The 23,868-nt window shown below is 42.5% G+C and overlaps 1 protein-coding gene across 7 annotated transcripts in view; it reads left to right on the top strand.

Annotated features, from left to right (window-relative positions):
- Positions 1-23,868, top strand: part of LOC138760695 (utrophin-like) — a 632,519-nt gene that overhangs the window by 583,364 nt on the left and 25,287 nt on the right. For all 7 annotated transcript variants that reach the window (XM_069931641.1, XM_069931640.1, XM_069931644.1 and 4 more), the window contains 7 exons: positions 345-511; positions 924-1,035; positions 5,349-5,485; positions 6,797-6,835; positions 7,593-7,658; positions 8,970-9,035; positions 9,671-9,829. In XM_069931641.1, coding sequence (XP_069787742.1) covers positions 345-511; positions 924-1,035; positions 5,349-5,485; positions 6,797-6,835; positions 7,593-7,658; positions 8,970-9,035; positions 9,671-9,829 — 746 coding nt within the window. The remainder of the gene's footprint in view (positions 1-344; positions 512-923; positions 1,036-5,348; positions 5,486-6,796; positions 6,836-7,592; positions 7,659-8,969; positions 9,036-9,670; positions 9,830-23,868) is intronic.

Genomic DNA, 23,868 nt, shown 5'->3' with positions numbered 1-23,868 from the left:
CCAGCACTGAGGCTTGCCTCGTCTCCTCCCACTCAGGCATCCCAACATGCCCTCAGAACCACTCTACAAAAATGCAGCCACCTTTTTGAGCTCTCAGCAATGTTTTGAGCTCTTGGCATGGAATGAAACATGACCCTAAGAACATTTTTACTCAGAGGCTTACAGGCCTCATGGTTCCCCATGACCAACATCTGTATGAAACAATCTATTTGAGGCACTTTAATTTTGTAACCAAAAAAATGTCTATTCATGTATTGGTTTGTAAATCATGGAGGATTGCTTGAACTGTTTATTAATTAAGCTTGGATTATATATTAATGCAGGTGAGATTTCTCTTTTTCTAGGCTCAGAACAAGCCAGAGATTGATGCTAAACTGTTTGTGGAATGGATGAGACTAGAGCCTCAGTCTATGGTCTGGCTCCCTGTTCTACACCGAGTGGCAGCTGCTGAAACTGCAAAACATCAGGCAAAGTGTAACATCTGCAAAGAATGTCCGATCGTGGGCTTTAGGTGAGATGTATACTTTGCATGTTATGAAGAAAGGGAGGCTATTTTCATTAGTTTGGCAAGTTACAAAACTGACAAAAAGTAATGGAAGGAACAAAGGTTTCAAACATCATTGTAGATGAGCAGCATTTTAATCTCTGCCAATGCAGAGACATAATTGGAGTTGCTAACATTCAAATTATCTCAAAGGGGGAAAAAAAGATGTTCAGGAGCTTGAGAGTGTCTGATTTGTGTTTAAAATTTAAGGATCATAATTTAGAAAGATCGTCCTGAGGGTTTGGATGTTTTATTTCCAGCCTGTAATGATAGGGGTTGCAGATCTGAATTAGGACGCAAGTGGGTGAAAGAGCAGGTTTAAACAGTGAAAGCCCTTGAACGATCAATTGCGCCTCATACACATTTTCCTCTTTCCCAGATATCGCAGCCTCAAGCACTTCAACTATGATATCTGCCAAAGTTGTTTCTTTTCAGGACGTACTACGAAGGGACACAAATTGCATTACCCAATGGTGGAATACTGTACCCCGGTATGACGCATGATTCACTTCGCATTATTACCTGTAATATGTATAACTAAATCTCCACCAAAAAAAGTGGGTATTTCCTTCTCCATAGAATGATTACCACAATCATTACCACAAAGATGTATAATAACTGCATGTTTCCCACACATTGAATTTTACAATAAGTTGAAATTGATGTTGTTGCTAAATCAGCCTGTCAAGGACACCAGCTTTCAGTTCCAGATTCAGAAGCAAGAGCTTTTCATCATCCCTTTGGTTTTCTGATTTGAACTGGAACACATCCTGAAGGTAAACACCATTCTCCAGAATTTGACCAGGTGCTCATTCTTGTGAGATCTCGACAGGAGATTTAATTTGGCTGTTTGATGTTCCTGTTGTACAGTTGCAGGCCTGGCACTCCACTCACCACTGGATTGCCACTCAAAGAGATGTTTCGCTCCATTTTTTTAAACTTGAGTTCATGGCTAGTCTACTTATAATCTATCTTCATCTGAAAAATCCACTATTCCAGTCATCAATCTCATGAACATTTGCTCCACTTCTCTTTCAGAGTACATTCTTTGGATTAGGAAGCCTGACCTGTATACATCTTCCTGATGTATCTAACTTGAGCTATTACATAATTAGAGCAAGATGTCTGAGACACAGATCCTCTTGCAATAAAAGTCAACGTAATTTGCCTTCGTAATTTCTTGCTATACCTGTGCATTCTTGCATTGACTTGTGTAGAAGGATCCAAATCCCTCTGAGCACGAGCACCTTGGAATCTCTCAGTTTATTATTCTATCAAAGTGAACAACTTCAGATTTTTCAATGGTGTATTCCATTTACTCACACACTCACTTGTCAAAATCCTCTCAAGTTTCATGGCATATTTGCACAATCCACCCTGCCCCTTTCCTTTGGGATATCCTGAGGTTGCAGACTTTCATTTTTTTGTGATGAAGATTGTTTTCTTCCTTCCCTTTCCCTTGTGATTTCTTATTTAGTTTTTTATTTCTTCTGCAATGAAGAAAGATGCAAAATGAATATTTAATGTCTCTGCCATTTCTTTGTTCACCATTTTCAAATCACCTTTCTCAGATGATAAGGGACAAACATTTATTTGGGATGCTTGCTTCCCTTTTTATACTTGTTGAACGTTTACAACCTGTTTTTGGATTTATTGTCAGCTTGCTCTCAATTTACTTGAGCCCTCATCACCAATTTATTAAGTCACTTTTCCTACTTACTCAAGTTATCATTAGTCACTATATTCCAAGATCCAAAATTCCTTTTATTGTCCAGCAGTAATGCAAAATATGTAATCTACATGAAATTCTTCTACTTTTACCTGCCGTAAGGAAAACAAAGAGTTGCCATTAGTATTGCCCAGCGCCCTGATCAATAGGAGAAGGAGAAGAATCGCTGAATGTGTGTGGATACACCTCAGGGCTCCCACAGCCTCTTGTAGCTTCACAGACATCTATTCAATCCAACCCAAGCTCCAGATCCAAACCTCAGATATGATCAGGGAGCCCTTCTTGCCCTCAGAGCCCTTTTGATACCCGCTTCCGATATCTGGTTCTCATGAGCTATTCCAGCAGCCCGCAGACTAGTGGGAGTTATTCAGTTGTGTGGCGCCAACAGCCCGCAGTCTGTGTGGGTACTTCAGCACTGAGGCACTTGCTGGTCTACTGTTGTGGTCACCTTCCTGTAAGGTCATCTCCCAGGCTTCTCAATGGGGGTGGGGGGGTGGGGGTTGACGGAGGTTGCCATCTCCTGCCTGCTGCTTCCTGAGACTCTGCATCCTCTTCTGATTTGCTGCTCAACACAGGCACCTCCATCCAGGGCACAGACCTTTGTGGTTACAGGATGTAACCACTGACGTGGTGTTTAAAGCCTGAATGGAGCTGTTGAAATCACAACCGGGCAGTAGGACCCTGTAGAGCAGTGCTGTGTCTCCGCTCCCACTCTCCCAGGTCTGCACCAGCAGCATCACTGACAGTATAGCAGCTTTGGCAATGCTGCCATTTTATTTACTTGACATCATTACAAGTCTTCATCGATTTAATGTTATGAGATTTTATCTAGGTGCTGTATGCATCAATCCTTGTTCTTGCAGAATCCTTATTTCTCCATGCTTTGTATCTTGGTGACAATAATGAAATACTATTTCAAAAGTTAGCCTTTCCTCATTCACGATAATGCATTTTAATTCAGTTCCTATTTCACTCACCCTTCATACCCATGTAATTGCCTAAATGCAGAAGTTAGTTTAGTACCTATGTTTATTGCTCTCAAACCAAATGTGTGTATGTCTTTTTATATAATTTTAAGACCATTCTTTACAGAGGACCCTAAACTTGGAGGTTGAATAATCCTGCCTCATTGTACTTCACATAATAAAATAACCTTCTTCCTAGTTGAGTTCATAATGTACTTATCTGGATAATTGCCTTGAATATATTGCATGAACTCATCCTCTAGATTACTTTTATTTCCAATTCGATTAGTCCAAACTTTATGAAGATTGAAATTTTCCATGATTATTGCATTAACTTGGTCACAGCATCTACTTCTTGATTAATAATCTGTCCAACAACATAGTTGAATGGACTCTGATTTAATGCTCTTCATTGGTTTCTTTCCTTAGCTACTATTTAGCTCTACACAAGCCAATCCTTCATCCTAATATCATGTGCCAAGATTATTTAACTCCATCATTCCAGTATCAACCTTTCCTACCAGAGCTCCCTCACCTCAGTTTTCATTCTGCTGCTCCATTTAACTAATTGTATCTTGGAATGTTACATTTCAAACCATTTTGAACCATATTTTTCCAATACCTACCACATCACACCCATTTATCTTGATTTCTGTCATTAATTCAATCATTTTTTTTCATGATTTATGGATTCTGATAAAGCAAATTAAATTTTAACTTTTTAACTTTGTGTCCCCATGTTAACCACATAAAATACTTCACCTTTACTGCTTAACCTTACAGGAAATTCCTTGTTCTATCACTGGATTTCAAGTGGGACTAAATTACAAATAAGATCACAAGATATTTCCTTAAGAGGAACTATCAAAGGTGGTGTAAAAGCAAAGTAGCACTTTGCAGGGTGGCCTTGACTGAACACCTGGACCATTCTATGTATTCTGCTCTGAATTGGAGAATAGTTAATATTTTTGAAGCAGTGAAGGGAAATTATGATAATTAAGTATTAACTGAAGCATGGTCTTGTTCACTGTGGTTTAAAACATTCTCAAAGTCTGATGTTCCCAAACATTTGCATGGTTTATTATCTCATTGCAGCCATGAGAATTTCAAGGTTAATTGTCAACTGGTAATTGTGTAATTACTATGCTTTTTCTTTGAAGTATTATCCTCAGAGGTACAATTAAGAAAAGTTGGACCTGATCCTTATCTTTACCTCAAGACATTTAGTCCAGTTAACATTCACACTATTTATCAGATCAGTTATAAAATACTATTTACTGTCATGTAACAATCAGCAAAATAATATTCCAGAAAATTGCCTTTAGTCTGCTCCTTACAATCAGAGAAAAAGAAGCAAAAGAGAGTCCCCTCCAGAGTCACAGAGTGTCCATTGATTTGCTTCCAGTGCTCCCGCAGCCTCTGCAGCCATACAAGTCTCCAGCTCAGTTTAAACTATTGGCAACCCGAACCCAGATCCAAACCTCCAACACAATGAGAGCTTTCAGTGCCCAGAACTCTTTGGGATCCCTCCTTGCCCTTATCATCCTCTTGAATATCAGTTCCGATGTTTGGTTCTCATGAGTTGGTCTTCAACAACCCACAGCCTGAAGTGAGTCCTTTGACCTCGAGTCACCAGCAGCTGGCATTCTGTGTGGATTCGTCACAGGTCACCGCCTGTGTGTGTACTTCAGCCGCAGAGTCCTTCACCGGTCCGCCACGTGGTTACTGTTCTTAGGGTCATCTCTCTGCTTCTCCTTCTCAATGGGGGGGGGGGGGAGGTGGAGGGTTTTTCCCCACTAATGCTGCCGTGCGCTAGTCTGCTGTTCCCCTGGAGAGTGCAACCCCTTGAGGCTGCTGCCAAACACAGACACTGCCAACTTGGCCCAGACCCCATGGTTGCAAGATTTTAATTAAACACCGTCGGTTCCTTTTAAAAGTTGCTTAAAGCCTGTGGGGAGCTGTCAGCAGTAGGTCCAGGTGTGGACCCCACATGGGAGTGCTCTGTCTCTGCTCCCCAGGTCTGCAGCGCCGCCAATTTTTTTCTGATGAATGGCTGAATTAACAGATTTCTTCATGGCAATTTGTAATAATGGTCCCATTGTACTTTTAGACAACATCAGGTGAAGATGTTCGTGATTTCACCAAGGTGCTGAAAAATAAATTCAGATCAAAGAAATACTTTGCCAAACATCCCCGACTGGGTTACCTGCCAGTGCAAACAGTCCTAGAAGGCGAGAATCTTGAGATGTAAGTTTGACGATGTGAGGTTGGCGTATGAAAAGCTTCTCACTGATGAATGGTCGATGTTGTTCTGTTGTGCACCCTTTGCCTTAAAGGAGAAGGGAAGGTTATTATCTTTTTGCATACATTCAATATTGCACAGTACAAAAGTAAAATGGCTTGGAGATGGTCTGCTTTTCATTTGTCTCCAAAATGGCTCTAATTGAGTGAGACTTTATATTTGTGAAGAAGTGGATATTATTCTCTTTGACAGTGAAATGCAGCCTCACCAGCTATTTTTGGACTCGAGTCTCAGGTCGTAAAAGATTGGATTCTGTCATTGATTGTGTATTTGCTGGTCCACTATCATGATTTTTCAATGTTACTTGCAGTCAACATGAGGTGAATAGGTACGTGTTCTCATGTTGTTAGCAAAAGAATAAGTTTTTCTTGCTGATTCTGCTTGTTTGAGCACTTTCACTGTCAGTTGTCAGAAACTGAAATACGTTCTAAATTGAGAAAACTTTTCACTTGATTAAAAAAAATTGATGTTAGCAGTGACGGAAAGAAATTGAATCTTTGTGTCCTGAAAGGAAACTGGATTATAGAGGAAAAAAAAACCTCAAACATTGTGAAAATATTCTGTGGCCTCCAAACAAAACCACATATTCACTTGTGAATGCCCTATGAATGAATCGTTGGATAGCACATTGTCCAAGTTCAAGCACCGTTGATTCATCATCATGATGGACCATGCTTCTGAAGACCACCATGGAAGTCATGTTGGTTACAAGTTCACACTTTCAGGAGCCAAGTTGCCAAAATTATGCAGATACACCAGTCTCCTTTCCTGGTGTTTGAAAGAGTGATGTGTTATTGGGTTCAAAGTGGAAGGCACAAAAACAAATTTGAATGAATGTGGTCCCAAAGAGGAAAGACAGATGCTGACTGTTTGGTATTAGGCTTTAAGACTAGATAAAATTGAAGAGAAATATAAAAGGTGCAGATGAATTGGTCAGTGTGAAAGAGGAGAAAGCAAAAGGTAGAATATTGCAGCAATAGTTGCATTTGGAAACAAATGGGAAAATCAGGAAAGGGTAAAGAAGAGGGAGCACATAATTTACTGTATTGTAATAAAATTAAATAATTTTTTCTCGTATGAAGGGCTAGGGTTTTTTCATTTAGGGTCATTAATAAAAGATATGCCATTGATGATTATTTAAATGCGGCAATTTTCTTAGTCTGCTTCTGTTTCATTACTGTGCTTTGTTGTAAAGTATTTATTCATTCTTTGAGCTGCATAAATAATTTTCTGGTTTTTTTTTCTCTGTTTTGTAGTCCTGTCACACTCATCAGCATGTGGCCCGAGCAGTATGAGTGAGTATGTGCATCTGTCCTGCATGCAAACTGCGTCATCTCAGCCCAGTCGTAGTTGTTAATGTGTTAAAGTAGCGCTTAAGGTCAGGCTGCTCAGAGCTGTTTGATTAACCACAATGGAATTGAGAAGTATCCATTCTGTTCACTGAGACAAACAGACCAGCGAAGAAGTAATTCATTTTTTCCTTTTGGAACATAAGGAATAATTTATCATCTCCCTTGTAAGCTTCTAGTCAATGCATTCAATGTGATAACATTAAGAATTTTCTCATTTTAAATAAATGGAAAATAAGATACTTAAACATTCTTTTTTCTGTTATCTAAACATCCTTTTCTGAAGCCCATACTAACCCTGATCCCCAGTTGCACAAAAATAAAAATTGACACCATTTTGAGAATTATTCCAAGTATTAAAAATGAACGATATTTCAAAACCAGCAGTACAGAAGCAAGTCGTTGAGGTGATTTCGTCTCCATTGTGTACTTTTTTTTTGTATCGTGGAGCAAGAAATTGCTTGATTTTTCCACCACAATCTTTTATCAGAGTCAACAAAAGATGCACAAATCTGCTTCAAACGGTTAATTAAAAATAGTATTACACTGACATTGGAAGGGAAATGAACTACCAGTTGCATTTTCCTTTGTTTCCTTTTTAATGACATCTCCTTCTCAAACTTATCAGCATTAAGATAATGAAGCATTATTCCTGATATGATCTTTTAGCTGAAATATTAATTATCAGAATTTATTATTGCAGTCCTGCACAATCTCCACGATTATCCCAAGATGATACACATTCCAGAATAGAACACTACGCCAGCAGGTAACAAAATTGTTAGCAATTGCTACATTGAAATTCTAATGTTTTATCAAAGTATTAAGGAATGAAATTGGTTACCACTGTACATAATTCTTGGGTCACATGATGCTGAGTCTATCCATTTGATACAAGGTTACAAATTAAGTTCTACATTTGCAAAATCATGAAAGCCATTTATCTCACCATTTTTTAACTGTCATCTGTTGATTTTGTTTAAAATTTAATCAATGGCTGCAGATAATGACAAAGTTTCAGGTGTCTAAAATGCAGATGACTCTGAAAATATATTGCCAATTATCATGAGTAAATTACTGGTTGTTTTTTTATGATCACAGTCTATACATAACTCTCCTTCACACTGCATTGGGTAGAGTTATAGTTCCTGTTTCCTCTGGTTTTTAAATTGTCTTTTGATGGTTTGCTCCGAGAGTCAAACACCAGACCAACCATACATGGTTGTCAACAATTAATTTTACATACACTGGAATTTCCAGTGGCTTATGCTTTTAGACATTGCCATTGATGCTGCTTAAGAGGTTTCTCCAAATTCTTGACCACCTGGATATCTACGGCATCTGAAGGGGCAACTTGGGCACCTCCTTGTTGCCATTTTTGGTGAGCTCCTTGTCGCCATTTTTGGTGAGCACCAGCACCTAAAAAATTAGCACTGTGCCACTGAGCAACAGAGGATAAATTAACATGTGAATTCCAAACAGGAGTTTTTTTTCATCCTGCTTTGTTGTTAAATAAAGTCATCATCAGATTATAACCTCAACTCAGCATTCTTGTCCACCTGTAGTAACAGTTCATCAAGAATTTGAGAAAGAACGATCCAAATACTTGCAATTATCTGAGAAGAAAGAAAGTGACCAAACTTTTTTGTTAAACAGTGACTCTGTAATTCTAGATTTTCCCTTACGCATAAATGTTTTCATAATGACTACCATGTCAAGACCCTGCAGCATCCTATTGGCTTCAATCTTCCCCCCAACCCCACACACTCTGCAGAACTCCAAAGGTCACAAAGCCTGTCCAATTTTTCCTCCTGAGACAACTTGCCAATTTTCAAAGTAACATTCCAGTTCACCTTCTCTGAATTGCTTTCCAACATGTCCATTGGACAACTTCGTCATTATCAAACCTTTACCAAGTATGAAAACATGGAGCTCCTTAAGATAGGTCATATGTTTCATGGCTTCAATTGGAACTATTTCCAAAGTTATAAGCAATAATGGAACTGAAGTGTATTTCTGATTAGTTTAATTCTAATGATTTTTTGGAATCTAATGACATAATGAGGCACTTTTTATTTAGGCTGGCACAGATGGAGAAAACAAATGGTTCCTTGCTCACAGACAGTAGTTCAGCAACAGGAAGCATGTAAGTAATTTGAATAATTGGAGCTGGAAATAGTGGCACCAAGTATGATTCGTACATAGCACCTTGAGATGCAGGACATATTAGTTTCTGGTAAATGATGGAATGACAATGTTATATTTTACATTGAGGGGAGATTTGATGGAGGTATAAAGATTATAATAGATATAAATAGAGTAAATGCAAGTAGGCTTTTTTCCACTGAGGTTAGGTGAGATACAAACTAGAGGACATGGCTTCAGGGTGAAAGGGGAGGTTTAGGGGGAACATCAAGAGGAATTTCTTCTCACAGAGAGTGGTGGGAATATGGAATGAGCTGCCAGCAGAAGAGGCGAATGCGGGCTCGATTTTAATATTTAACAAAAATTTGGATGGGTACATGGATTTGAAGCAGAAGTATGGATCTGGACTGTGTTCAGGTAAGTGGAATGAGACAGAATAATAGTTTAGCACAGATTAGAAGGCCCAATGGGTCTGTTTCTGTGCTGTAATGTTCGATGATTTTATTGTAATTGAATCAAAAAGTTGAAGGAATTCATAGGAATGACAGAAGACATGCATGAAATGATAAAGATTTAAAAAATTATTTTGCATGATAGATTTGTAAAATGAGACTGCATAATTTGTTCTTTGTACAGAGATGATGAACATGCACTAATTCAACAGTTCTGCCAAACACTGGGTAATGAATCACCTGTAAACCAGCCCCAGAGTCCTGTTCAGATCCTTAAGTCAGTGGAAAAGGAAGAACGGAGTGAACTGGAACGTATCATTGCCGATCTTGAGGAGGAGCAAAGGTGCATTTGTTTATTCTTGCAACTTTATCTGTAATCATGACAATTACAGATCTAACGATACTTGTATTCAGTCCAAGTGATCGATCGTTGTTCAAAATTGAGAGTGGGTCAGAGGTTTTCAGATATATCCCATGATCTTAAGCCCCATCAATCTCAACAAATCCTCCAGCTTCACAACACCCATCAAATTCTTCTTGTCATTCTGACTTTTCCTTAACCAAAATTCTGTTTGTTTTGCTCTCATCTACCTTCTCCTAATAAAGGTATGCGGCGTTTAACCTCCGTGATATGTTCTGTGAAATTGGGTGTTATATGACCTGGTCGTTGAGCGAACACTGTATTATGTACTAAGCAAAGTTATGTGGGATACTGTAATGTACCTGGAAACTTTTTATTTGTATGTAGGGGACCGACACAGATCTATGGACAAAGAGTGGGGCAGTGGGATCAGTGTGGGGACCGACACGAGGTTGTGGGGAGAGAACAGGGCAGTGGGATCAGTGTGGACCCTGATATAGGACTGTGGGGAGAGAGCGGGGCAGTGGGATCAGTGTGGAGACCGACATGGGACTGTGGGGAGAGCAGGGCAGTGGCATCAGTGTGGGGACTGTCATGGGGTTTGGAGAAAGAGTGGGGCAGTGGCATCAGTGTGGGGACTGTCATGGGGCTGTGGAGAAAGAACGGGGCAGTGGGATCAGTGTGGGGACTGACACTGGGCTGTGGGGAGAGAGCAGGGTAGTGGGATCAGTGTGTGCCCTGATATAGGACTGTGGGGAGAGAGCGGGGCAGTGGGATCAGTGTGGAGACTGACATGGGACTGTGGGGAGAGCAGGGCAGTGGCATCAGTGTGGGGACTGTCATGGGGCTGTGGAGAAAGAGCGGGGCAGTGGGATCAGTGTGGGGACTGATACGGGGCTGTGGGGAGAGAGCAGGGTAATGGGATCAGTGTGGGCTCTGATACAGGACTGTGGGGAGAGATTGGGGAAGTGGGATCAGTGTGGGTACACAGAATACAATTTCCTAGAGCTAGCGTTTGCTTTTTCTAAATTGCTGTGGACTTGCAGTAACTGGATAATTATGAGATCATGGACGTATATGCAGTCGGACGTTGCCCGAACGGACGTTAAGCGGCACGTATACCTGTAATCAGGAAATTTGTCCCTCATAATACTTCATTGAGTTCCCAACTGAATTGGAGGCATTATGCAAAAGTATATATATCTCACGCTAATTTAAGCTGAAATATTCATAGCCACTGGACATTGAAAGTCTGATCTTGATCTTATGGATAAGTTAGAATCAGCAATTTACTTGGAAGGGAAGTAATGTGAACATGAGTTATCCTTTATTCGGGGCTCATAGTGCTTCTCCTTGCACATTAATGAAGCCCATGAATCCAATAGTCTTGAGCATATTTGGCTATGATGGAGACATTTGGTGTATTGCTTTTATCACCTCCAGCAGGACAGCAATCAAAAACTGACATCATCTGATGACTAATGGCTGAGAACAATGAGCACAGGTTGAATTGGAGATTGATTCTGGATGAACTGTTAGCTATGGCACATTTTCACAATTGATCAGCTTTTGAACTGCATAACTAATACAGAAATGAACTAATTACAAGATTAGGCCGCCTTTGATAGAGAATTCATCTTAAAAGTAATTTGGAGAGAAAAAAACTGCATTTCAGTCTAACTGAAATTAGACTAATTAAAAAAATCAGGTTGCATAGATAAGACAAAATCTTCAGATAAAGATAAAATAGAATTACAAATAATAAACAATGATAAACAAGATACTTATGGTCCATGTTACTGATGAAAAAAAAGAGAAAGGGAAAGAAAGATTTATTGCTAATCTAATTCCTAACCCCGCCTGAGTGATTGCTGGCAAATTCAGGCGTCAACTACTCATTTCAATACTAATAGGTTCCAAAAAAAAGGGAAAATAATAATGAGGACCGAAAATAAATGATCTATAATTTTTGAAAATAGTTGAAAAAAGAACCCCAAAGAAAAGAAAATTTAATACTCGTTGTAGTTATCGAGTACCTAATTTTCTCTTGAGGGAACGATGCCATCAAATCTAATAGCCATTGTGTATGCGTGGAAGGGACAACGTCTTTCCACTGCAGCAGAATGATCCTTCTAGCAATCAGGGAAGCAAAAGTGACCACAATGGGAAACCAATGTACATTTTAATCAGAGTATTATAAAAAAACCTCTGTTATTGGGAATGCAAACTGGCAAAAGAAAATCACAGAAAATAACTAGTAGGTTAAAAAAAAATACAGAAGTTTAAAATTGGTGTGCCTCGCTGTCAGTTTGTTGATCACCAACACACAATCTCAAGCAACCAGAGCATTCACTTGTCTCCTAATCCCCATAGGTACTGGACCTCAAAGGTGTTTACTCTATGTTCCTTTGGCTGAAGTTCTGATTTCATTTTGCATACAATATTCAATCATGAGGACAATGGACTTTTACTTCAGAAGTACACTTCCTGCTGCAAGGATTTTCATTTAAGCTACAACAGTTTGATAGGAATCATTTTACTTTCACAAATGATGAAATTCTGTGGTTAAAAACAGATTTAATTGGAAATTGTGATTGAACAAAATGATCATTGGATGATCGTTTCACTTTATAACTAGCCCGGGTCTTCACGTTGGATGCACATTTCAGATTTAAAAAAATAATTTAGACATACAGCATGGTAACAAACCCTTTTGGCCCATGATCCCATGCTGCCCAGTTACACCCAATTAACCTATACTCCTGGTATGTTTTGAACAGTAGGAGGAAACCAGAGTCCTCAGGAAAACCCATGCCCACATGGGGAGAATATACAAACTCCTTACAGACAGCACTGAATTTGAACCACGGACCCAATCGCTCGTGCTGTAAAGGCTTTGTGCTAACCTTGCCACCCATGGGCTAAGAATCTTTAGCTGTGATTTCAGGGAATGTCATTGCACTGAAATGTACTGCAACTGAGTGAAACTGGCAGGTGCATCGTCCAAGACAATATACCAATACCTTCTAGCAATAAAATCTATGATCATACGAGGAACACTCTTCACATTGTCGTGTAGCTCTGTCACTGTACCAAAGGGAAAAGATTCAGGAAAAATTTTGCCTCTCAAAATTGCTATGAATGAGGCTTTGTGAACCAACTGCACCAAGCAACAGAACTATATGACAATGTCTGATCAGTGCTGACCTTCAGGACATTTGTGATGTGGGGGAGATTTGATCGTGGTGCTTGTTGGCCTGTTAAATTATTTTTCTCTCCTGTAACCATCCACCTTGGACATGTTCCTAGTCTGAGTTCAGTGACCAGGGTGGAGGAGCATACTAATGTAGTGTGAAGCAATAAAGTCTGCAGATACTGTGATTGTAGTTAATAACAAAAGTGCTGGAGAAACTCCGCAGACACCAAACTCTGTAGAAGTTTGCCAAGGTTTTTGATGTCATACCAAACCTCCACAAACTCCTGATAAAGTAGAGCGCTGACGTGCTTTCTTCACGATGACATTCATGTGCTGGGTCCAGGAAAAGTCCTCCGAAATAGTGACACCCATGAATTTAAATTTGTTCACCCTAATCCCCCAACGATCACTTAATCATACACCTCTGGTTTTCCCTTCCTGAAGTCCATAATAGTCTCTTCAGTTTTGGTGACATTGACTGTGAGGTGGTTTTTAGTACACCATTCACCCAAGCTTTCTCTTTGAAACAACCCACTACCAAGTCATTAGCAGCAAATTTGTAGATGGAGTGATTGTTATACCTCGCCACACAGGCATTGGTGCCAAGTGAGTAGAGCAGAGAATGTCATGCAAGGTTATTGCAATGTTTGGGTCTAATTCTGGATCATTAAGCTCGTTTCTAGGGAAGGTGGGATATGTTCTGATGGGATGGTTTGCATCTGAACTGGAAGGGGACTGAAATCCTTGTGGGAAGTTTTCCTAGTGCTATTCTGGTGAGTTTAAAGTAGATTTTTGGAGGGGTGGGAACCAGAGTGCCAGAGCAGATAGAGGAGAGGTGGAGGGAAAAGATCATGTGAAAATTGCATGCACCATTAGAAGTCAACAGGTTGTCCATGTTGGAAATTTTCTAAGGTGCATCTGTTTCAATGCAAGGAGTATTGTAGGAAAGCCAGATGGACTTAGAGTGTGGATTGGCACAAGAAATTATATCATTGTGGCCATTAGTGAAACTTGATTGCAGGAAGGGCAGTTCAATATTCCAGGCTTCCTTTGCTTTAGACGCAATAGAATGGGGGAATGAAAGAGGGAGGAATGGCACTGCTCGTCATGGAAAATATCTCAGCTGTGCTCACGCAGAGGGCTCATCTAGTGAGGTGCTTGAGGAGTATAGAAATGCAAGAAAAGCCTAAGAAAAAAATCAGGAAGGCAAAAAAAAAAGACATGAGGTTGCTTTGGCAGACAATGTGCAGGAAATTCCTAAGGGTTTCTACAGGAATATAAGAGCAAAAGAATAGTAAGGGACAAAATTGGTCCCCTTGATGATCAGAGTGGTCTGGAGCCAAAAGAGATGGGGAAGGTCTTAAATGGTTTTATTTCTTTAATTTCTCAGGAAATTGGCAGAGTTGTGGGAAGTAAGGAAAACAAGTCATGAGGTCTTGGAACCTTTACATATTAAAGAGGAGGAAGTCCTTGCTATCTTAAAGCAAATAAAGGTGGATAATTCCTGATGGCCTCAGATCTTGAGGGAGACTAGAATACAAATTATAGGGACTCTGGCAGAAATATTTTAGCCACATGTGAGGTGCTGGAGTATTGGAGGGAAGTTCACATTGTTCCATTGTTTAAAAAAAGGCTCCAAAAGTAACCCTGGAAATTATAGGCTGGTGATGTCAGTAGTAGCTAAATTATTGGAAGGTGTTCTAAGAGATCAGATATACAATTGTTTGGGTAGGCAGAAACTTATTAGGGATAGTGAACACATGGCTTTGGGAGTGGTAGGTCATGTTTAACCAATCTTATAGAATATTTCAACGAGGTTACCAGGAAAGTTGACAAAGGAAAGGCTGTGGATGTTGTCTACATGAACTTTATTAAGACCTTTATTAAGATCCCACATGGGAGGTTAGTTAGAAAAGTTCAGATGCTACATATTCATGGTGAAGTAGTGAACTGGATTCGACAATAACTGGACAGGAAAAGCCAGAGAGTAGTGATGAATGATTACTTCTCAGACTGGAGGCCTGTGACTAGTGATGTGCCTCAGGGATTGGTGCTGGGAACATTTTTGTTTGTCATCTATATCAATGATCTGGATGATAATGTGGTAAACTGGATCAGCAAGATTGCAAATGACACTTAGATTGGAGGTATTGTGGCTTTCAAAGCTTGCAGAGGAATCTGGACCAGCTGGAAAAATAGGCTGAAAAATGGCAGATGGAATTCAATGCAGTCAAGTGTGAGGTGTTGCATTTTGGAAGGAAAAACCAAGAAAGAACATACACAGTAAATGGTTGGGCGCAGGAGTGCGGTAGAGCAGAGGGACCTGGGGATACAGATACATAATTCCCTGAAAATGGCATCACAGGTGGATAGAGTTGTAGAGAGCTTTTGGCATATTGATCTTCATAAATCAAAGTATTGAGTATAGGAGTTGGGATGTTATGATAAATTTGGATAAGACATTGGTGAGGTGAAATTTGGAGCATTATGTGCATTTTTGGTTACCTAACTACAGGAAAGATATCAATAAGATAGAGTGCAGAGAAGATTTACTAGGATGTTGCCAGGGAAAGGTTAAACAGGTTAGGATTTTATTCCCTGGAGCGTAGAAGAATAAGGGGAGATTGGATAGAGGTATTTAAAATTGAGGGGAATGGGCAGAGTAGGTAGGTAGATAGGCTTTTTCCACTGAGGACAGGTGAGATACAAACCAAAAGACATGGGTTAAGTTCAAAAGGAGAAAAGTTTAAGGAGAACTTTCTTCACACACAGAATGGTGGGAGTGTGAAATGAGCTGCCAGCTGAAGTAGTGAATGTGGGCTCAATTTTAACATTGAAGAAGAATGTAGACAGGTACATGGATGGCAGAGGTATGGAGGGCTATGGACTGTGTGCAGGTCAGTGAGACTAGGCAAAAAAAAAATGGATCAACACAGACTAGAAGAGCCAAAGGGATCCTGATTCTGTGCTGTAATGTTCTATGGTTCTATACACCAAATTAATATTTAATTCACAAAAGTGCTGGAGAAACTCAACAGGTATCCTGTATCTTGATCAGGGGATGTTTGTCAGTGGGTACAAAATACTTTATTTTATATGCAGTGCCTCAGATAGTGAAGTAATCGATGTCTATACACAAGTGCATGGACATCAATGAAGTTTGGTCTGCAAGGGTCAAGTACCATTCACACAATGCAAGCTCAGGATTTTGCCCTCATGCACACTCCCACCACTAGTATACAGAGTACAATGATCAGAAGCTTAGCAAGACCAGCCACACACACATTGTGGCCACATAACCTACCAAGTCCATAGTTAGTGACTGCCTCTGCAAAGTCTTCCCAAGTGCAACCAGAAGTCAGCAACATGCTGGTATATTTAAAACTCGCCAGTTGAGTGTACGAAGCTCCACCAAATAAAACACCTTCATCTGATTATAGCAGTAAAACTCAATGAAACAGTGTTCTCTGGTCCATGGTGCAGAATTGTGCAAAACACACATACAGACAAATGCTATATCTACACAATATTAAAATAAATATTCTTAATAAATATTAGAGTCACAGAGATTTGTTTCAGCAGCCAACTACCTGTGGAAAGAAGCTGTTCCTCAGCCTGGTGGTTCTGGGTCTGTTACCTCTGTATCTTTTTCCCGATGGGAATTGCTGGAAGATGCTGTGTGTGGGGTGGTAAGGATCCTCAATGATTTTGCAAGTCCTCTTTAAATAACAATCCTGGTAAATCACATCAATGATGGAGGAGGGAGACCCCTTTGACCCTCTCTGCTATTTTTATGGTCCTGTGGATTGATCTCCGATCCAATGCTCTACAGTATGATGCAGCTGGCCAAGCTCACTCAGTAGAGCTCCTGTAGAAAGTTGACAGAATGGGGACAAGTAGTCTTGCCCACCTCAACCTCTGAAGGAAATGCAGTCACGATTGTGCCTTTCTGACAAGTGAGGAGATGTTGTATGTCCAGAATAGGTCACTTCTTAAGTGGACTGAGGAACTTGGCGCTCTCCACTCTCTCCATTGCTAAGCAATTAATGTGCAGTGGAGGGTGGCCGTCCCTAGTCTTTCTGAAGTCCCCAATAACTTCCTTTGTCTTGTCCTCCACATTAAGATTCAGGTTGCTAGTCTCGCACCATTACACATGATTTTCAACATCTTCTCTGTATTTTGTTGCTGACCAGGCCAACTCCTGTTGTGCCATCTGCAAACTTGATGACATTGTTGGAGCTGGATCTGGCGTTGCAGTTGTGGGTCAGTTGTGTGATCAGGAGTGGATGATGCTCATTATGGTTCTGCTTGATGTTCTGCTACCAACCTGGACAAACTGTGGTCTTTTTATTAGTAAGTCCAGAATCCAGTTACAGAGAGGAGTGTTGAGTTCCAGCGAGGACAGCTTCTCCACCAGCCTCTGGGGTATGATCATATTAAACGCCAAGCTGAAGTCAATGAACAGCAGCCTGGCAAATAAGGCGTCATTCTTCAGGTGGGTCAGGACCAAGTGCAGGGAAAAGGCTATGGCATCATCAGTGGAGCGGTTCCATCTGTAGGCGAATTGAAATGCGTCCAGTGTCTTTGGGATGTGCGCTTTAATGCATCCCATCACCAGATGCTCTAAAGCATTTTTATCATGGTGGAGATCTATGCCTCTTAGTGGTCATTGAAACCTGTTTCTGTCCCTTCTTTGGTTCCAGGATAATGGTGGCCGCTTTGAAACCCATGTGAATGATGGACTGCTGCAATGACATGTTGAAGATCTCTGCAAGGTCTTCCATCTGTTGGTCTGCACAGACCCTCAGAACCTGGCAATGTATGTTGTCTGGTCCCACTGCTTTGTGTGGGTTCACCCTAAATAGCAGTCTCTCCATCTCAGCCTGTTCTCCAGGGAAAGAAGGAGCTTCCTTTATCATCAGCCTGTTCTTATCGTCAAACTGAAGGGTCTCGCAAGGTTCTCTTATAATCTGTTATTTTGATACATTGCTACATGCACTTTGTGACACTGATGTCACACTGCTGGACTATTGATCCCCTGTCTATACCCATTCTATGCCTTCTGGATTGCACAGGAGAGCTCAGACCTGTCTGATCATAGTGCCAACTTGTCTCCAGTCCTGACCTCTGAGAAGTGCTTGAAACTCTGTATTCAACCATGGTTTCTGGTTAGCCCTGATTATGTAGCATTTGATATTCCCAAACATCACTGATGCACTTGCTAATGTAGCCAATCTCTGAGTTTGTGCACTCAATGATGTTAACATACCTATTGTAGGTAGCCACATTCCTAAAATAGCCCCAATTTGTGTCTCAAAGCAGTCCCTTTGCACTGTTGTGCCCCTACCCACCCCTACCCCAGCCATATCCTAATCTTCCTGGGAACAGTCTTCATTTTCCAGTCGTCTGTATGCCAGGGTTAGCAGAACAGAATTGTGGTTCAAGTATCCAAGTTGGGGGCGAGGAATAGCCTTGTACGCACCGGGGATGTTGATGATCACTTGATCTCGAGTATTCTCTCCTCTGGTGGCAAAATTGACATGCTGTTGAAACTGTGGGAGAACATTTTTCAGGTTGAAGTTGCCAGCTACAATCATGCAACTGTCAGGGAGAAACATCTGTGCTCAGCAGATGGCACCAAAAAGCTCCTTCATTTCTTCATTCTCATTTGCCGAAGGCGGAACAAAAACTGCAGCAATCAGCGTGGCCATGAATTCCCTGGACAGGTAGAAGGGACTGCATTTTACCAACAGGTCCTCTATCTCGGCTAAGATGTCTTTATAACAGAGACAGATATGCACAAGTTCTTGTTGATACAAGTCCCCTTCCTCAAGTATTGCCAGAAGCATCTGTCTGCCCTGAAGGAGACAAGACCATTTAGTTGGGTCGCTGAATCTGGAATGGAATGCTGGAGCCATGTTTCTGTAATCACCAGAGCACAGCATTTCTTTCTGGTTCAGAGTGAGCCTCGGGTAATTCATTTTCTTCTCTAGCATTTTGCCAGCAGGATCATCGGGGGAGTGGGTCTGAATGGGTTAAATCAGTCTAAACCTGATGCCGACCCACTTGCCATGCTTCAGTCTTTTTGCACAGCATTTCCAATAGCCCCCTAAGTGTCTTCAGCGATCCGTTCTGTGATTTACTGCAGTCTGGCTCACTTCTTTAATAAAGTTAAAACCACTCAATAACTTACTAGTCTGATCTTCCAGTTTGAAAGCCCAGGTTGCCTTTCTTATTTTCTCTAGTTGACTAGTTAGGCTCTCTTCAAATAAATTACATCGAGCTTCAAAAGGTTTAATTAAAAACTATAAGCTGCTGAGTGAATTGGCTTTTTAAGTATTTGGCTGTGTAATTGCAACATTATTTGAAAATTGAACCAGTCTACTTTAATGCTTGTAATGATTAACTGAAAATAACAATAAACTTAAAAGACTAAAACTAAAGATTTTGCGACAATGTGCAAATAGATGTTTTTGAAGTGATACACGATATGTCACAAAAGCCGTTTTGTTTTCCGTTGGTTGCACTTATCCTCGTTTTGATTACAATCAGTATGCTGTCTTTTACAATAACTCAATAAATAGGTTCTCCTTTCACTTTTAATGGGATTTGTATCTTTGCAACAGATGTTGTTCTCATCATGTCATTTACATAATCCATGTTGATGTTGCTTTCTTAAGCAATGTATTTCCACGATCTTCAGTTAAGTATTGCACATTCATATATTACCTTATGCATGAATTTCATAATCTTCTTAAGTTTTTGTTTGACTTTCTCCCCAGCAAAATACATAATTTCTTCTCCCCAACACTTTTCCTCTTCAATTAAGGATATTCTTTCCGATTGTAAACTTGTGCCTTAGCTCCTTGATCAAGTAACAGCTACTTCTACATGGAGTTCATGGTCATGGTTGCTGTGAGCATTTTAAACTGCAGAAGAATTAAACTTTTCCCCTGCGTCTCTGTTAGGAATGTTTATACCAAAATATTTGGCCACAGGAAGATATTTATGGACATGAAACCTAGTGCTGGATCTGCTTGGTTGCTGCTGGACAGACTTGAATTACTGTATTTGATGGCATATAAGACCCCCATTTCAGCAGGGAATATTAAGAATTTTTTTAGTGTATTTCCAGGTAAGCATTTAATGTTCTTGAAATACGTAGCAACAGTATAGCAGGAAAAAAAATTGGACCAAACATCCAACTAGGACAATAGGATAAACTTTCAAGAGAAAACAAAGGTAGCTTACTGGGTAGCTATAGTAGAAAGCATTTTATAATAACAAATTGCTGCTGTCGGTCTGCACGCTGGTCCCACACTCACCCAGCAGCTGCTGTTGGTCCCCATGCTGGTCCCACTCTCTCCCACTGGCTGCTGTTGGACCCTGTGCTGGTCCTGCAATTTCCTGGATGCAGCTGTTGGTCCCCGCACTGGTCCCACTCTCTCCCAGCGGCTGCTGTCAGTCCCCGCTCTCTCCCGGCAGCAGCTGTCGGTCCCTGTGCTGGTCCAACTCTCTCCCGATGGTCGCTCTCAGTCCCCGTGCTGGTCCCACTGCCCCACTCTCTCCCAGAGTGGGGGCTGGTGGCAGGCCGCTGGGAGAGTTTCCCGACAGCCCTCCACCAGCTCCCAGTGGGAGATGGTGGTGATACTAGTGAGCCACCCAGCGACAATGATCACTGTCGGGGTTACTCACCATTATCACCCTAATTTCATACAAGACCTAGGGGATATTTTTGAGCCATTTTTTGGGTAAAAAGTTGATCTTATATGCTGTCAAGTATGGTAAATGATGTCGCCAGCAGATGACACAAAGGTTGGAGGTGTTGTGGATGATGTAGAAGGTTGTCATAGGGTATAACAGGATAGAGACAGGATGGAAATTTGGGTAGAGAATAATAGATGGGGTTCAATTCAGATAAGTGTGGTGTGTGGCGGCATGCCACTAGGCAGGCGAACCATCCCCGCTTGTAATCCACGCAGCGGGGCAGCCAGCCAAAGTGGCGCCGTTGGGGGTTTCTCCTTCCCAGCACCAGGCTCAGAAGCCTGCGCTGGGGGACCACATGACGCCCAAGTGACGTTGGTGCCCCTCCAGCGCAATCCTCAGCCAGGTATGGGCTGGGAGTATAAGTCCAGCCCAGCAGCCAGCAATAAACCAGTTTTTTTCTGCTCACTGAGCTCAACCGATCTGGTGGTGTGTTCTTTCAGTAACAGTGTAGCTGTCGCTACAATTGGTGACCCCAACTGGTTCAAACATCTTTGAACCCATCATGAGCGAACCTGGGATCAGTGCTATAGCCATCAAGCTGCCTGACTTCTGGGTTCAGGAGCCGGAAACCTGGTTCGGCCATGCGGAGGCCCAGTTTCACCTCTGCCAGATTTCGTCCGACACAACCAAATTCTACCATGTGGTCACCGCCCTGGACCAGTCCACTGCCAAACGTGTGATGCACCTCGTTCAGCACCCGCCCGCCGAAGACAAATATGGGACCATCAAGCGAGTGCTCACTGGATCCCTCGGACTATCCAGGCGTCAGCGTGCCGTTCGGATGCTGCACCTCGAAGCCTTGGGGGACAGGTCCCCGGTGGAGCTGATGGATGAGGTGCTCACGCTCATGGGTGATCACACCAACTGCCCACTCTTTAAGCGAATTTTACTTGACCATCTGCCTGACAACATCCAGCCGTTACTGGCCAAAGAGAGCTTTACCGACCCGAGGAAGGTTGTTCAGAAGGCCCAAGTGCTATGGCTCGAGCGATTCCAGGAGGGCTCGGCGGTCCAGCAGGTCGCGAGGCACGGGCATGACCACACCAAGCCTATCCCTAGTGCTGCAGTAGAACACACGGCCCTGCAGGAACCACCAAGAGCATAACCAGGGGCATGGCATCCGCACCGGGCCTCTGCTTCTACCACCAGCGCTGGGGAGCCAAGGCTCAGAACCCTGCTCGTTCCAGGGAAACGAGCATTTGATGGCTACGGCGGCTGGCCAAGGCCACAGCCTTCTCTACCTGCGGTACTCAGTCAGCGGCCGGCGCTTCCTCATCAACACTGGGGCCCAGATTAACATCATCCCGGCCACGGCCATCGAGTCTAGGAACCGACGTCAAGGACGTTCCCTCCGTGGGGCCAACGCAACAGAGATCCGGATGTATGGGAACAACATAGTCCACTTCCAGCTCGGCCGGCAAAAGTTCTTGTGGAGGTTCACTGTCTCTTCCCTTCCAACCACCATCCTGGGTGCTGACTTCCTCCTCACCCATGGCCTCCTGGTGGACTTTCGAGGTAGGCGCCTGGTAGATGCCCGACTTCCAGGCCGTTTGCTTCAACGCCTCCCGTACAGAGCAGCCGCAGATGGCCACGATCAGCGCACCTAGAGACGAGTTCCAGCAAATCCTGGATGAGTTCCCGGCCCTCCTGAGGCCACAGTTCTCTGTTGTCTCACCGCACCACAGGGTGTTCCACCACATCCCCACCCAGGGTCCACCGGTTCACGCCAAGGCATGCCGGCTCGCGCCTGACAAGCTCCAGGTGACGAAGGAAGAGTTTTCGCATCTGCTGGAGCTGGGGATCATTTGGTGCTCCGACAGCCTGTGGACCTTGATGCTCCACTTTGTCCTGAAAGCCTCCGGCGGCTGGCGCCCCTGCGGAGACTGACGGCTCAATGAGGCGACCATTCCTGACCGTCACCCCATCCCTCACACCCAGGATTTTACAGCCAACCTACATGATGTGAGGGTTTTCTCCAAGGTTGACCTGGTGCGCAGGTATCACCAAATCTCAGTGCACCCTGAGGAAATACCCAAGACGGCCATCATCACTCCCATCGGCTTGTTCAAATTCCTTCGCATGCCATTCGAGCTAAAGAACGCCAAACAGACCTTCCAGCGTCACATGGACTGAGTGGGCAGGGACCTGGATTTCGTCTTCGTTTACCTGGATGACATCCTCGCTGCCAGCAGGGATCGGGCGCAACACAAGGCCCACCTGCACGCCCTCTTCTCCCGGCTGTCTGACTTCTGCCTCACCATCAACCCAGCCAAGTGCCAGTTCGGGAAAGAATCCATGCAGTTCCTGGGCCATACCATCACGGCTGAAGGACCCATGCCTGCTGCTACGAAGGTCGCTGCTATCAAGGAGTTCCCACGCCTGGACAACCTCAAGGGGCTGCAGGAGTTCGCTGGTATGGTCAACTTCTATAATCAATTCATCTCAGGAGCCATGCGCATCATGCAGCCACTATTCACCCTCATCACAGCCAAGCACAAAACTCCCACCCAGCATCCAGCAATAAACCAGTTTTCTGCTCACTGAGCTCAACCCGCCTGGTTGTGTGTTGCCGCTACAGATGATGAATTTTTGGAGATCAAACTAGAAGGTAGAGTTTATAGTTAATAGCAGGATTCTTTGTAGTGTGGAAGATCAGAAGAGTCTTGGGGTCTATATGCATAGATCTCTCAAGGTTGCTGAACAGGTTTTTAGGGTCACTAAGAAGGCTTATGGTATGCTAGCATTCATTAATTGGGGAACTGAGTTCAAGAATCGAGAGGTAATGTTGCAACTCTTAAACTCTGGTTAGATCGCACAGAATATTGTGCTCGGTTCTGGTCACCTCATGACAGGAAGGATGTGGAAGCTATGGAGAATGCGCAGAGGAGATTTGCCAGGATGTTGCCTGAATCGGAGAACATGTCTAATGACGCAATAGAGAGTTTTGGGATATTTGTGGCTTTTTTACACATCGCCTTCTGTCTAAAAAGCACCAACATGGAACGATGGGGTCATTCCAGTCCTGTCTTTTTTTCCAGCAGCAGGCGTAGTGTCAGCC

The sequence above is a fragment of the Narcine bancroftii genome, chromosome 4, assembly GCF_036971445.1.
Source record: "Narcine bancroftii isolate sNarBan1 chromosome 4, sNarBan1.hap1, whole genome shotgun sequence".
NCBI classification, from domain to species: Eukaryota; Metazoa; Chordata; class Chondrichthyes; order Torpediniformes; family Narcinidae; genus Narcine; species Narcine bancroftii.
This window is presented reverse-complemented; position numbering and strand designations above follow the sequence as displayed.